The sequence below is a fragment of the Brachypodium distachyon genome, chromosome 2 (assembly GCF_000005505.3).
Source record: "Brachypodium distachyon strain Bd21 chromosome 2, Brachypodium_distachyon_v3.0, whole genome shotgun sequence".
Taxonomy (NCBI): Eukaryota; Viridiplantae; Streptophyta; class Magnoliopsida; order Poales; family Poaceae; genus Brachypodium; species Brachypodium distachyon.
Window position 1 is genome coordinate 25,298,945 of NC_016132.3, and position 15,716 is coordinate 25,314,660.

At 52.2% G+C, this 15,716-nt stretch overlaps 1 protein-coding gene across 1 annotated transcript; it reads left to right on the plus strand.

The window, feature by feature from the left end:
- The first annotated feature begins 10,229 nt into the window (after positions 1–10,229).
- On the plus strand, positions 10,230–14,589 carry LOC100834910 (probable glycosyltransferase STELLO2). The gene is made up of 3 exons (XM_003568488.4): positions 10,230–12,367; positions 13,411–13,537; positions 13,643–14,589. Exons 1-3 carry the CDS (start codon positions 10,620–10,622, stop codon positions 14,117–14,119), a joined length of 2,352 nt encoding a protein of 783 aa, XP_003568536.1. The 5' UTR covers positions 10,230–10,619; the 3' UTR covers positions 14,120–14,589.
- Positions 14,590–15,716: the final 1,127 nt, after the last annotated feature.

Genomic DNA, 15,716 nt, shown 5'->3' on the forward strand with positions numbered 1-15,716 from the left:
AGCTCGAGAGCTCGAGACCGGAGACCTTGTCCTACGCCGGATACAAGGAACGAAGGCCGGGAACAAGCTGGCTCTGAAATGGGAGGGCCCCTTCTGGGTAGTGCAGGTGACTAGGCCGGGGGCTGTCCGACTGGAAACCGAAGAAGGCTTGTTGGTGCAAAATAGCTGGAACCTTGAGCACTTGCGCAAGTTCTACCCGTGAAGCGGCGGAGCCCGACCCACAGGTGATGCCGCCAAAGCATGCCTCTCGAACTAGTTTAGCCGGGCAATCCCCGAATGTAAACCACTAGTTGTTGTGAATGAAGATAAGTGTTGTTTCCTGAATTTCAAGTTGCCTCGATTGTTTGCGTGTTTCCCCTCCTTCTGTCTCTTGCCGTAGGTTCACAGAGGTCTCTTTCCATACTTGGTTGTGAGCAGGGGGCTGCCGGAGCCTCGAAAACGATAACCCGTTGCTGGATCACTCCGACACGGGGCATGCAGTTGCCGGGCTCACCGCAACGTGCATCACGTAGACGCCGCGTCCTGGAATGTAAGAAGTGCTCACACCCAAATTTGGCATCGACCCTTCTGTGCCCGGGGACTGGGAGGCAGGAGAGCTATCCATGTTGCTATATGATTTCGTGAACAGCATCTCGGGCTTGGTAAGAATCTGACATGCAGGGTGAAGATGGAATCCAGCGCACTGTAACGCTCGTGGACCGTCCACGGGCTGTGGCGTTTAGTGGCGCCCTGTGGTGTGGAGTGACCGCACTACAAGGGTCTCGCCGCACTTCGAGGCCACTGCTTCAGGAGGGAGCCGCCACGGGTGCCAGGCGGGTTCAAAGGCGAGGGCTGCCGCGGCGATGCTATGGGGGTGCATGCCATCGGTGCCCAGCACCGATGGGTGCACTGCCATAGCGTCCCTGCCACATCCCTCCGGTAAGCATTCCAAGCACGTGAACAAATGAAAAGCTAAGTGCATGAACTTGAATGATAAACTATCTGAAACTAAACGTTGCCTCGCTAGCGTGGCCCAGACCCTGTGTGTGGTCAGGGTGTTGAAAGGACGCTTGCGGGGGAAGTGCGCTCCTCATGCGGCTGTCGGGTCCGTCCCGGAGCGCATGCTTGGGAGTAGCTACCCCACAAGCGGAGTGGCTCGTCGCCGCTACTTGGCCCCAGGTCGTCACTGCGGGTCCGTCCCGGGTCCCTGGTCCGGTTGAGTACGTGGCGCGCGAGTCCTACACAAGGTATAGTGCACAAAGGCTAAGGGATTCACCTCGCGAGACAACCCCGGGAACAAGAGTCAGGAATTAAGCAGAACCAGGGAACTAAATTAACGAACACAGTAAGCAGTTACATAGACCAATAAGGCATTAATTATTTAAACGGTGCCAGTCGCCACACTTGCAGGGAATAGGAGTAGAAGAAAACAGCACTAAGGAACGACAAGGGCCGGCAGGGGGCCCCGGCGACTGGTTGCGGCGGCTTTCGCTGGAGGCAACGGCAACGAGTGGCCGGCGCCCTCCGCCGAGGGTCCGGCGACGGCTCGGGGTCCGGCTTCTGCTGCATCCGCTCGACCACTTCGTCGACGAACCCGCTCACCGCCTGGCAGTGAGTGGGGGCATCCTCACTGTCCGACCAAGCATCCAGCAGTGTCTCAAAGGGGAACTCAGGGTGCCGGAGGTGCACCCTCGGAAGGATCGTCCCGGCAACCTCCCGGGCGCAATTGGCAATCTCCTCGTTGCAGAACTTGGCAATCCACACATCGAGCGCCGAAAGTTTCCCCACCATGTCGGAGAAGAACGGGATCAATGTGCTGACGTCCGTCCCATCCACCCGCGCGGCCCGCAGTTCGAACCGTGGCAGCAGGTCGCGCAGCGATTGGGCGATTCCAAGCAGCTTCTTGGTCTCCAGCTCCCGATGCCCGATCAGCGTGCCGTGGTTGGTCTGAGCCAAATGCAAGGCCTGCTTGGCCTTGCGGAGCAGGCTCGCCTGCGATGAGAGTTGTGCGGCCTTGGCCGCATTGTCCTCACCTGCCTTGACGAGCTCTTCCCGGGCAGTGGCCAGCTCGGTCTCGAGTCAGGCCCCCCTATCCTTGGCGGAATTGAGCTCTATCTCCTGCCGTGCAGCCGCTGTTACCGCGTCTGCGGTAGCCTTGGTCTGCACCTCCAGCTTGACGCGCAGGCCCTGGATCTGACCGAGGTAGTTGCTGATCAGGTCGCTCTTCTCGTCGATCCGAGCCTAAGCCACGGCGAGCACCTCCGCGTGCTCCTTCTTGGCTTCCGCCTGCGCCACCACCAGCGAGTCCAGGGTTTCCTGGAGCTCGGCGCACTGAGCCTCCAATCGCTGGTAGAGCTTCTCTTCAGGAACAACCGGCGTGGCGGCCTCATCCAGGGCTTCCCCGGCGAGGCGCGCCTCCTCCCGGGCGAGACGTGTCTCCTCCCGCAGCCGGGAGAGTTCCTGACGCTCCTTCTCCATGGCCAGGCGCACCTCGCCGAGCTGACTCTTGGCGATCTCGTGGTGCTCCCTCACCTGGTTGAAGGATGTGACGAAAGCCAGCTGTTGGTCCTTGATGGCGTCAAGGAACCGGTGCCCCCTGTCAAAAATGTTCGGGTCCCAGGTGATGGGATTCCAAGCCACCCCGACGAGGGTACCGAGGTTTGTGCTGGAGGTAGCAGCCGACGACGATGAAGCGCTCGCCGCCACTGTATGGCCGGACAGGGGGACGCCCGCTTGCGGGGGAGGGTCCTGCTGCTCCTCCGCCGCAGCCTCCCCCGCGCCTGCGCCTGAGGGCTGCAGGGATGCTGGGGTTGCCGCGCCCCCGGCAGGAGCCGCCTCTTGCAGGTTGGCTGGAGAGCCTGCTCCGGCAGCCTCTGTGGCTGCTGGCGCATCGCCGTGCGCCGCTTCGGGGACGGCAGTGGTTGCCGCCGCTGCTGCGGTCGGCGTGGTGGGGCTTGGCGCGGGGGCTACCTCCGGTTCCTTCGCCATCCCCGCGACCCCGGCGACGGCTTCCAGGTCAATCACCGCAGCGCCCGCTCCCGGCGCGGGCACGATCGGGCCTGCAACAGATAGAAGGGTTAAGATCCGAAGGGCTAGCCAAATTACCCGGTGGTGGACGCGGGAGGCTCTGGATGAGTACCTTGCGGGGCCGCCGGGGTGGCGGGAGGAGCTTCCTCCTCCTCCGTTTCGGTCGCCGTGGCCGGGACGCCGGCGGCGGGCTGGACGTCGCCTGCGGGTAGAGAGGGCAATACGGTTGCGGATCAACTAGCAAAAGGGATGAAAGCAAAGGAGCAGGGCCAGATGCGGTACCTGTTGCCGGCGCCACTTCCATCGAGGCCGGGTCAGTAGCAGGCACAGTAGCGGCGCTGCTGGCCCCTGCGTCGGTCGGGTCGGTGCTGCTGCTGACCTGAGTGTGCACCCTCTTGCCCAGCGCGGCAGGAGGCGAATCAGCCCTCCCCCTCTTCCCAGCGCCCGCCGGCGAGCCGTCCTTCGGGGGGTTGAGCTAGAAGTCCCGGAAGAGCCCCCGCGCAGGCGGCGCCGGGGGCGCCCGTGGGGTCGCCGCAGCCCAGGGCGCCATGGGAGCCGTCGAGGGAGTCGCTGCCGTGGCCGCCGCGGCGCCGGGGGCCGCTGCAGAGGAGGCCCCCATTGTGGCACCGGCGGCCACTGCGGAGGTGGTCGCTGCCGCTGCGGTCGCCCTCGGTCTGCGCACGATCAGGGGCGCGTCATCCTCCTCATCCTCCTCCTCGTCGTCCACGGGGATGACTACCCGGGTCGCGGCAGGCTGGCCCACCTCGTCATCCGAGGACGGAATGGAGGGCCAGCTGACCTCCGACTCGCCCCCGCTCTCTTCAAGCACCTGCTTCCGGCGAGGTACAGGTGGAGGAGCGTGCGGGGTCCAAGTGGGGAATCGTACATCAGCCCCCACTCGTTGCAGGGCGGGAAGGAGGTGATGATGTCGGTTAGCCCTGGAACGCCGGCGTGGAGGGAGATAACCCCCGGCAGAAACCCCGTGGCGGGGACGTCCTCGCCGAAGATCCCCTTCACCCACACCTGGAGAGATTCCCGGTCCACGCCCTCGTGATGGAGGCGTGTCCTGTCCCCGGACTCTGTGTACATCCACGCGGGGCGGGAGCGCAGTTGGAGCGGCGCGACGCGCTGGCTGATGAAGGTGCGCGCCACATCAACGTCGGTAAGCCCCGCTAGCCGCAAGGCCTTGATCTTCTCCACGATGGGGAGGAGATCGGCGTCACGGTGATACCGGTCCTGCCTGCCGTCGTTGGGTTGCGGCAGCTTGGTGGGCGAGTAGATGAATTCCTCGGGGTCTTCCACCCGGACCCAGCACCAGTCGCCCCGCCATTCCTTCTCGATCTTCTTTTCCGACCGGACGATGAACTCGGACTTTATCCGGTCGCGGGCGTGGAACACCACTCCCGACGACATCGCCTTCGCGTTATCGATGCGGGGGTAGAAGTAGTGCCGGAACAACGCCACCGACGGCATTACTCCGACGAACGCTTCACAGAGGAGCTGCGCCACCCGCAACTGGTATGACTCCATGAGCGCATGGAGGAACAGGGAGAACGGCCGCACTAACCTTGCAAGGATGAAGCGCCCGAACACCCGGAACTCGTTTTCCTGGTGGTCGACGCCGGCAGGGAGGATCAGGGTCTCCCCGTGCTCGTTGAACCCGGAGGCAACGGCGTGCCGAATCTTGGCCAGCACCTCGCCGTTGTAGCCGGGCCGGTAGAAGGCGAGCGTGGCCCTCATCGCCCGCCTCTTCTGCTCTTTGTCTGCGGCGGCCTTGGTGGCCGCCGGCTTCTTTAGGGCCTTCCCTTCTTTTCCCTTTCTAGTTGTGGGGGGCGCCATGGGGAGCGTGGGCGGAAGCTGGCAGGGTTCGTGGGCGCAGGGAGTCGGAAGACGGAGGAGAAAGGCTGGGGGGCTAAGTGTTTACCCCTCGGCGCAGCACTGGGGCCTTATAGCACCCCGCTGCTCAGTAACGGTCGCATCCGTACCCTACGGGTGCACTGGGATAATTACTAATCAAGGGGATAATGCGAAGAGTGGCCTTAACTTCCCATGTTTAAGGGGGAGGTTACGGTGGAAATCTCGCACCCACTAGTCCGTCCGTAACGGCGGGGTCCTTAGGACGGCGCGGGGATGCGGGCCCGAGATGACTCAGGACCCACGCGTCGGTTAAGGGCGTAGCCCGGCAACCGACCAGGGAGGAGTCCGCCCGGGAACAGGCGTTGCCGGCCCACGCCCGGGGGCTACTGTCGCACCAGTGGCACCCGAGGTACCACCGCTGCACGACGCGCGGGTCGCCTCGCTTGCTTCCCGGGAGGATCACACCCCGGGCGGCAGTGTACAAGCAGCCCGGCAACCTACCAGCCCGGCAGGGCTAGCGGGGCTTCGGGGGAGAATTCCTGCCTGGGCACCTCCCGGGAAGGTACTTGCCGGGAGGGGCGTTCCCGGGCACAGGTTTCCGCTGCGAAGGCGGGACCGAGTAAGCAGGACAGCGGCGCCACGTGGGCGCGCGGCGGGTGCCCGGCGCGCGGGGTTCATCAGGACAAGGAGTGAGGCGCACGGCGCATTTAATGAACCGAAAGGAAGGGGTTCCCCGTCAAGTCAAGCGAACAGTGGCTGCCCAAGAGTAGTTTTTAGGCCTTAGACCCCTAGCTACAAGGCTAGTATTCTTGCATGTATGCTAGCGCACCTTGGAGGAGTTGCCCGAGCTCCCTGCTCGCCACTTGTAAACTATGCACCGTGGCACCTGTAGTATCCCCTTGGCTATAAGAGGAGGACCCCCGCCAGCGGTCAAAGGGATGGTTCCCCGTCAAGTCAAGCGAACAATGGCTGCCCAAGAGTAGTTTTTAGGCCTTAGACCCCTAGCTACAAGGCTAGTATTCTTGCATGTATGCTAGCGCACCTTGGAGGAGTTGCCCGAGCTCCCTGCTCGCCACTTGTAAACTATGCACCGTGGCACCTGTGGTATCCCCTTGGCTATAAGAGGAGGACCCCCGCCAGCGGTCAAAGGGATGGTTTTCGTTGATCCGTTCGCTGACCAACTCATAGTACTACACTAGCAGTAGCCTAAAGTAGAAAAAGACACTTAGCCAAAAGAGGGAGCACCCGGGGGCTCCCCCCGGCAACTTGTAAGCACTTGTTCTTCCGTCAGCAGACAAGAAGGACGTAGGATTTTACACCTCCGGGTGGTCCGAACCTGGGTAAAACGCGTGTCCGTGCTCATTGCATGTTGTAGCGCTTCGCATTGGTCCGTCGGCGACCGCCGGAGCGATCCCCGTCGCTCACTGCCAAACCAAAAAGGGGGTGCTCACGCATCCCAAGTGTCAAAGCCCCGTGCTACGACAGGTATATTTGTCTGAAAAGGAAATTCTTAAGAAGCAACTCAAGTCTGTTGATAGCATTAGTTTGACATGCGATTTGTGGACTTCAAATCAGAATATTTGCTATCTAGTTGTGGTTGCTCACTACACAGATGATAGTTGGAAAATGCAGTATCATGTACTAACTTTTGTGGAATTAGATCAACCACACTCGGGCATTATCATAGCTCAGGCTGTATTTGAATGCTGCCAAGAATGGTAGATAGAAGATAAAATCATCTCTCTTACCATGGATAATGCATCTTCCAATGAAGTTGCTGCTAGCAAGTCGATGGATAGGTTTGCTACTCAGAAGTCAAGTAATTTCATATCAAAATACTTCCATGTTCGTTGCTGTGCTCGTATCATAAATTTGATAGTTAATGATGGTATTGCACCGTTGGAGCCTTTAGTTCGCAAGCTTAGGGAGACTATCAAGTACTTGAAAAAGTCTCCATCACGCATGTATAAATTATTGGGTATTTGCAAGTCTCTAACAATTGCTATTGGGAAAGGATTGTGCCTAGATGTCTCAACCAGATGGAGTTCTACACGTATAATGTTAGAGCCTTGTACCGTGTACAAAGTTGCTTTGGCTGAATATGCGCAATTAGATTCTCAATACAAGTGGCTGCCTAGTAATGAAGATTTGGAATTTTATGCCAATATTGAACCCATCTTGAGATCATTTGCTGAGGTTACTACCGTTCTATCCGGATCAAACTATTCCACTGCAAACATATTTTATCCTTATATCATGAATGTTAAAATTGCCATAAACAACCATGTTGTGAAAAAGGATGCTGAGAATTTGAATGCAATGGGTAAGGCAATGCTTGCCAAATTTGATAAATATTGGGATAGTGCATATGCTGTAGTTGATGATGCCAATGCAAGTAGGAGGAAGGAGAAGAACAATGCAATGGTGATTGTCACCATACTTGATCCTCGGTTTAAGTTGAAGCTTGTGGATTATTGTTTTAAGGAGTTGTATGGTAGAGACAAGGGTTGGAGAGAGTCGGATGACATCAAAGAGGAGTTCTTTGATTTGTATGCAACTTATGAGATGGAGAGCCGAATGAAGGAGACTGGAAATGAGTTCAGCTTCGAGTAGGCAGCCAGCTACATCTATGTCCACATTGTTTAGTGTATTCCAATCCTTTCTAAATGAGACGGAGTTAGAGCCAAATAAGTCAGAGTTGACCTCCTATCTTGAGGATAAGGTTCACCCCATGAATGATCCAGATTTCATAGCGCTTGATTGGTGGAGGTTGAATGGACATAGATTTCCTATTTTGTCAAAGATGGCAAAAATAAATGCTTGTCTGTACCAGCAACAAGTGTGTCATCCGAGTCAGCATTCTCAACAGGTGGTAGAGTTTTGGATGACTTCCGCAGTTCATTGTGCCCAAATATGGTTGAGGCACTAGTTTGTGGTGCTAGCTTCGTTAAAGGTTTGAAAGATAACCAAATTAGACATACAATAGTACAAGTAAATGAACATGCTTTTATTAACTTGCATCTTTCAAGTTTCAGCCTATTAGGCTTTGAGTGCCAAATTAACTTGCAAACCATTTATTTTTATAGGAACCTGATGTTGAAGAAGATGTGGAGTTTGTACCATTCCATATAGATTCTGCTCATGTTGAAAGCAACTAAAGACCGACAATGATGTGGTGTGGGGATGTGGGCGGCCTGTGAGCACAATGGGCCAGTGGGCTGCTGCCTGCTGGTTCAATCTTATTTTGGCGCTTCTGCTTGAATGGCTGAATGCAAGTGCTGTGATTTTGGTACTGTTATTTTGCATGTTCTATACTGTGTGCTGTGCTATTTGTTGCTGCTGTTAGCCTTTGTGGTTGTGAAACTTTGACTTGTGGTGACTGTGAATGGCTACAGCCTACTGGAATGTGCTGACTTTGTTATATTTCCAATCTTTATTAGAATTGATCAGCTTCTACTATATTTTATTTGCTGTCAAAAATTATTGCATACAAATAGGTCATGCCAAAATTTTTTGTCAGCATGCCTGATATTTATCTTAACGAGTTTTTAACGAGCGCTCGCGAGATCTTATCGAACCGAGCCAAACATTGGTCTCAGATAATTAACAATAACGATCTTAACGAACCGAGCACTTAACGAACCGCTCTTAACGAACCGAGCGGCTCGTTAGCAAGGCCTAAGCATTAGGGCGCGCTATGTGTCGCGAGAAATTGCATATGTGCCTACCACTTACAAAAATTCATAATTTTGTGTAAACCAAAAAATAATCTTTTCTAAAAGTTCAGCAAAAAATAACCCGAGCACATTTTTTTAGGGTTAATTGGATTTATGCAACTCTCAATTCCACCGGTTGGAGATATGCCATTACAAAAACTTGACTTGGAGAAATGCCACTCTAACTTTTTTATACCTCTGTTCCTGCCATTTTGTCCAATACCAGCACATACACTGTCTAAATACATAGAGACATAGCTCTATACGAACAATTTTTTTTCCCATCCAAAGTCAAACAGTTCTATTCGTCTTATCCCCACGCGCTCCTCTTAACAGTAGACTCATATTATTATTTTTGATTTTCTGTAATTTTTATAGATTTTTCTAAGAAGTTTGAATTTTGGCCAAATTTGATTTTTTAAACCTTTATGGCGCCTGGAAGACTCGAACGTACTGCTGAATTTTGTAAATAGGGGTATTATGGTAAATACTATTGTACACGCTGAAATACATGTATTTTATGAACAATTATTGGTCTTAAGTGGACATAATGGCATTGATAGAGGTATAAGAAAGTTAGAGTGGCATTTTTCCAAGTCAAGTTTTTGTAATGGCATATCTCCAACCAGTGAAATAGAGAGTGGCATATATCCAATTAACTCTCTTTTTAACAAACTCTGATCTTTTTTTAGAGAGATGGGTGGAGTCATGCACTCACAACTCCACCACCACAGCAATAGCAATAGTTATTTCTCAAACTTTGATCTCTTTGCTCAATGCCAACCTCTACGGCTTGATGTGACTAGGTTAACGCCATATGGCTTGCATTGAAAAAACTTGACAACTTCGCGAGCAATGAACGCTTTGGGGGCTTGATTTGTTGGAGATCACTGTGATGGACCATGGAGCTGAGCTCCTGAAAACCGAAATGGACTTCTATGGGCGGAGGGGGCAAATAGACATTTGCAAGGTCGACATCATTGTCCGCAGTGTTGAGCTCCAATACCTCAACACCACCATGTACCACGTTTAGTTTAAAAATGAGGATTGGTCATGAAAAAACATAGCCAATGTTTATGCACACCAAACTATATGACGGTAACCTGGCCACGCCAAACTAAAATGGCTAAATTTTAGTTTTTTTGTTGAGATATAACTAAATTTGACTCCTATCCTATCAAATTTTAGTTATATCTCTACAGTAAGATCATGTTGGGCTGAACTATTATGTCATTTCATTGATTTACACACTCGTAGATTGTCCAACATGGCCATGCCCACAAAGGTTAGTCACCAATTTACACGTGACAAAAATGTAACCAAAGCTATCGTTCAGATATAAGTTCTTGAGGGGCAGTGCCGAGTGGTTCAGCACCAACTTTGCACCCATCAGCATTTTCCCAACATCCAGATCTACTCCGACCTGCAAAACACCCTTTCGCAATCCCCATGTGCTACGAATGCAACTGACGCTTATAGTTCTTATTAAATCAACGATGATGCAGATCGTTCCAGCCCATTTTGATTTCGACTTTCGATCAAACGAGCACTATAGAAAAACGATAAAACTGTAGAAGAAGAAAAGAAAAACGAAATCATGCATAAAGCACCCAGCCCCGACGATTTCCCTTCCATTTCCACCCTGGTGGACGGACTGGACTCTCAACGCTTTTGGCTTGGGCGCGGCGGGCTTTCTTCCCCACCGCGACGCGCGACCACGAGCTCCCACCAACCGCTCCACCCGCTGCCGCTAAGGCTCAGGAGTAACGCACACTCCACTCGCCGACCGACCGACACCCGAGACCCCCGCGCCGGAGCGCCTCGAGCCCCCTTCGATTTCCCCGGCCGATCGCGACTCCCCACCCCACCGCGACACCGATCCCCCGCCCTCCTCCCTCCTCTCCCCGCCCCGCTGTCTGTCGGCGCCCACACCAGCTGAGAACCCAACCACCCCAAATCTCGCGCTCCCCAAATCCCCAACCGAAGCACCTTTCACTCCACTCCACCCCCAGATCCACCACCTCCTTCTCCTTCGCCGAGATGCTCGTCCAGGGCCGCGTGTTCCCGGACGACGCGCCCGGGAACAACAACAACAATAAGTCGGCCGCGCCCACGTCCCCGCGGGGCGCGCCGGGGGCGAACCGGCGCCACCCGCGGCCGTTCGCCAAGAGCCTCGACTTCGGCAGCTGGGCCTCGGAACACTCCTCCAAGCTGCTGCTCCTCCTCTTCGCGGTCGCCTCCGTCGCCGCCGTCTTCCTCCTCCGCGGCGCCGGTCCGGACGCCGCCGCCCTCCTCTGCCTCGACCGCTCCTCCCACTCCAACAACGGCGCCCCCGCCAGGCTCCCCTACCCGGACGTCCCATGGTCGAAGATCCCGCCGCTCGCGGTCGCCTCGGCGGTCCCGTTCGCGTCGTTCCGCGCCGAGAGGTGGATCGTCGTCTCCGTCTCGTCCGCGCCCACCGCCGCGCTCGCCGCGCTCACGCGCGTCAAGGGATGGCAGCTCCTCGTCGTCGGCAACTCCCACACGCCCTCCGGGTGGGAGCTCAAGGGGGCCATCTTCCTCTCCCTCGAGCTGCAGGCGCAGCTCGGCTATCGTTCGGTCGACTTCCTGCCTTACGCGTCCCACGTCCGTAAGACGGCCGGCTACCTCTTCGCCATCCAGCACGGGGCCAAGGTGGTCTTTGACGCCGATGACCGCGCAGAGGTGCCGGGGAATGATCTGGGGAAGCATTTCGATGTTGATCTGGGATCTGGCGTCGCCAACCACCCCGTGCTGCTCCAATACAGCCACGCTGATCCGAACCGGACGGTGGTGAACCCCTATGTGCACTTTGGCCAGCGGTCGGTGTGGCCACGGGGGCTGCCGCTGGATAAGGTCGGGGAGGTGGCGCACGAGGTGTTCTACACTGAGGTCTTCAGTGGCCGGCAGTTCATTCAGCAGGGGCTGTCTGACGGTTTGCCGGACGTTGATGCTGTGTTCTACTTCACTAGAAAGCCACCAACAGCGCCTTTTGATCTGAGGTTTGATGGGGAGGCCCCAAAGGTGGCCCTGCCACAGGGCATGATGGCACCAGTAAATTCGTTCAACACATTGTTCCACACACAAGCTTTCTGGGGGCTGATGCTTCCAGTTTCAGTGAGCTCAATGGCGGCAGATGTGATCCGTGGGTACTGGGCTCAGCGGATCTTGTGGGAGATTGGCGGGTATGTGGCTTTCTATCCACCAACCATTTACAGGAAGGATCATGTGCAAGCGTACCCTTTCGCAGAGGAGAAGGATCTGCATGTGAATGTTGGTAGGTTGATCAAATTCTTGAACGAGTGGAGGTCAAACAAGAGGACGCTATTCGAGAGGATTCTTGATTTAAGCTATGCCATGGCTGAAGAGGGGTTCTGGATGGAGCAGGATGTGAGATTGACAGCTGCTTGGCTGCAGGACCTGCTCGCAGTGGGGTATCGGCAGCCTCGGCTCATGTCCTTGGAGATTGACAGGCAACGGGCAACCATTGGAGAAGGTGACATGAAAGAGTTTGTTCCCAAGAAGCTGCCATCTGTGCATCTTGGGGTTGATGAGATTGGCACAGTGAACTATGAGATTGGTAATCTGATTAAGTGGAGAAAGAACTTTGGAAATGTGGTGCTGATCATGCATGTTAGTGGGCCCGTGGACCGCACGGCTTTAGAGTGGAGGCTGCTATATGGACGGATATTCAAGACGGTTATCATTCTTGCAGAGCAGAGCAATGTAGAGCTTGCTGTTGACCGCTGCGCTCTGTCACACGCATACAAGTGAGTGATTACCCCCAGTAACTCTTCATTGACTTGCATCCATAACTATTCTTGAAACTCTGATATCCATTTGATAAGATCATATGAAAACAGAACTAGATAATGATCGATATATGAATTATTAGGATATATAGGAATTGCTTTGTTTTTTGCCGAAATTTATTGTGTATACTTAATTCTGCTGTATTTTCAGTTAGATCGAATGTCATCATATGCTCTAAACCATTCCATCCAAAACAGCTCCTAACTAATTACATGTTGTCCCTAATGCCAATTACACGAAGGATCTGTACTAGAGGACGTCCCTGTATTGATGGTTGAACCTAGCTGTATACTGATAAGCACATTTTGCTCAGTTCACCATGTTATGTAATCCATTTGAATAAAAAAGAATGTAGAGCTATTGTCTTACTAAATCTTAGGGGAAGCAAATTTTCTGAGGTGTTAAATTGAGCTTGGCTGTGGGGAAGTGTCAGAATTTTGGCGCACAGAAGGTTTCTTCACTGCAGAGTTGTCTTGTTGCCCCCATCATAAGCATGTGGCACATAGAGTGATCGGCATTGTCTTGTCACACTGGAGGGCATTGTCTCCTGAACCTGCATTGCATTGAAGCTTTGCATAGTAAGATGAAATCAATGGGCATATTGAACTGGGGACCCAAGGGTTTGCATAATTGCACCAGGTTATTTCCACCTGGGGTCTCCCCCCTTTCCACCAGGTTATTAGTCTGTACTAGATATATCCCTTAAATAATCAAAATTATAGGCATACATAGATGGTGTCATTAATAGGATCTCAAGCAAATCGACTCAACAGTAAGCATCTGCAATTTGTACGTATGTAAGCTCAATTATTGGGCATAAAAGATTATCATTCGATTTGATTTATGCCATGGTGATATTTTCATGATTACAACTAACTAGCAGTGATATGCATTGACTAAATTTTATCCTAGTATGTTCTTTGTAGTTCTGTTTCCTTGTTAAGTGTACAGTATCGCCTTCTGCATAATTTCACATCATTTTCAAAAAAAAATTTATCAGGTATCTGCCCAAGGTGTTTGGAAGATACAGTGGTGCTGATGGATTTCTCTTCCTCCAAGATCACATGATTCTTAACTACTGGAACCTTCTGCAAGCTGACAAGGAAAAACTTTGGATAACCAATAAGGTCTGTATATGATTCAGTTCCTTCCGTCCACATCTTTTTGTTTCTTATTTTCGACTGTGAATGCACATTATACATTAGAATTCACTGAACTGTATCATACTGCAGATTGCACATTCTTGGGTTACTGTTCCAGTGGAGAGCAATAAAGAGGAATGGTTTGTAAAGCAAGGTGCCATGGTTAAGCAGGTTGTTGGCAGTTCCCCTGTTCATTTCCAGACCAATTACAAAGAAAGCATGGGAGAAGATAAGATCGTATTTTGTGGCAGTGAACTGTTTTATGTGCCCCGGCGGTTTGTTGAGGACTTTGGTGACCTTGTGGGTCTTGTCGGGGATTTGGATTTGCATCATAAGATTGCGATCCCAATGTTCTTCTTGGCAATGGACTTGCCTCAAAATTTTGACTCAGAAGCTCTGGCTGGAACAGTTTTCAGGACCAACTTGGCAGCCAATGAGACTTTCTCAAGTATTTATACGGCTCAGTCACCTGCCGTTTTCCCTGTGAAAGTGCAGAACGAGATTGATTTCATAAAGGTGATTCGGCTTATGTCCAAAGGAGACCCTCTTCTGATGGAGTTGGTATAAATATATACTCCTGAAGTTGAAATGCAACATATCCTTGTGGCAATGAGGACAGAGTAGGCAGCCATAGTTTTGTGTTTTCAGGGGTTTCTCTGTTGTTGTAATTTCATTTATTCTGTTTATTCTGTAGCAGTTCATTCCAAAGTTGTTGTATATTGTGTTGCATCAATAGTGACAAGATTGCTGGGGATCAGTTCGGTCCAGCTATCTTACTGAAGGAAAGTAAGGATAGCTTACTGATGGAAAGGAAGGATTCCTACGAGTTTACTGCGAAGAAGAGCTTCAACACGGTCAGCTGTTTTGCAAGAGTTTTGATGGTTGGCTATAGTACAGATCCACACTTGAGTATCTATTGTACCCTTCAAAATTGACAAATGGAAACCATACATACTCTTTCAGATGAACACATTGTGCTTAGATAAACAAGCTGTTACTTGGACAATGTGCTTTTGAGAGTGCATAATTTATGTCTATCTAGCAGTAATCTTTTGGGCTCTAATGTCTCAGATTTAGTATAACTATGTACTAAATCTGAGACAGTCTTAATATTGATCAGAGGGAGTACTTGATTGCAGACATAGATTTAGCGTAGGCACTTTGTCTTGGTTCTTATTCTTTTTGAGCTGAGCTGTATTCTGAGTTCCGAGTTAGGGCACATTGTATTTATGAGCTAGCAGTTCTTCACTTCTCCTAGGAAAAGGCTTCATTTCTCCTTTTCGAAAAGGATAAATCTATTCGCCTTCGCCACTTCTTTGCACCTAATTTGAAATTTCGGAGGTAGGGTTTGATCGGAAAAATTATTTCGAAGGTGGGGATAGGCTAGGTCAATAGTTCAGAGGCTTTAGTCTTTTTTTTTAGCGAAGTCAGAGGCTTTAGTGGACATCTCGAAGAAAAATGGCGTGTTTTATTGGGCCAGTTTCTAGTTTCAAAAAAAAATATTGGGCCAGTTTCTGAGCTCGGCCTCCTTGTTTCTGCGCTGGAATTGTCGACTGCCGATCGGGCCGTAACCTTGGCGCTAAACAGAATCTCTGTCTTTCTGGAGTTTGAATATAGGGCAGGGTCTAAAATGACACGGTTACACAAACGCATCACTGGCGAAGCTTTAGGAAGTTGCTCGCTGGTTTCGGTCACTACCAGTGGTACACGATCATAGACAATGCTTGTCCTATTTTCTTGGTCTCAACTCTCATCGACAGGTAACATCGCAATCTCTGGAAGATTATCCTGGTGTTGGATGGTGCCCTGGAAAGAGCCGCGGCCAATCCAGGCATACACGTATTAGTATGCGTTTTGTGTTGCATCTTGCCATCCCTCTTGCCCGGTGACAAGAGGGAAGGAACAGAAAGAATAGCAGTTGAACAGGAAAAGCCTTCTATCAAGGATTGCTATTTCGAACACAAGCAAGTACACGTACTCTATAAACAGCTGAACCGCCAAAAGGCACTCACAATCCGAATACTAAAACTCAACTGGTCAGCGGACGCTCGGTCGCCATGTTCTGTCTGCAGTCTCTTGGCGGTAGATGAACTGTCAAGCCGTGTCTCCACGTGTAGGCACGCGGCGTTTCACCGACAAGTGGAGTCGAGTCAAGAACTCGCAG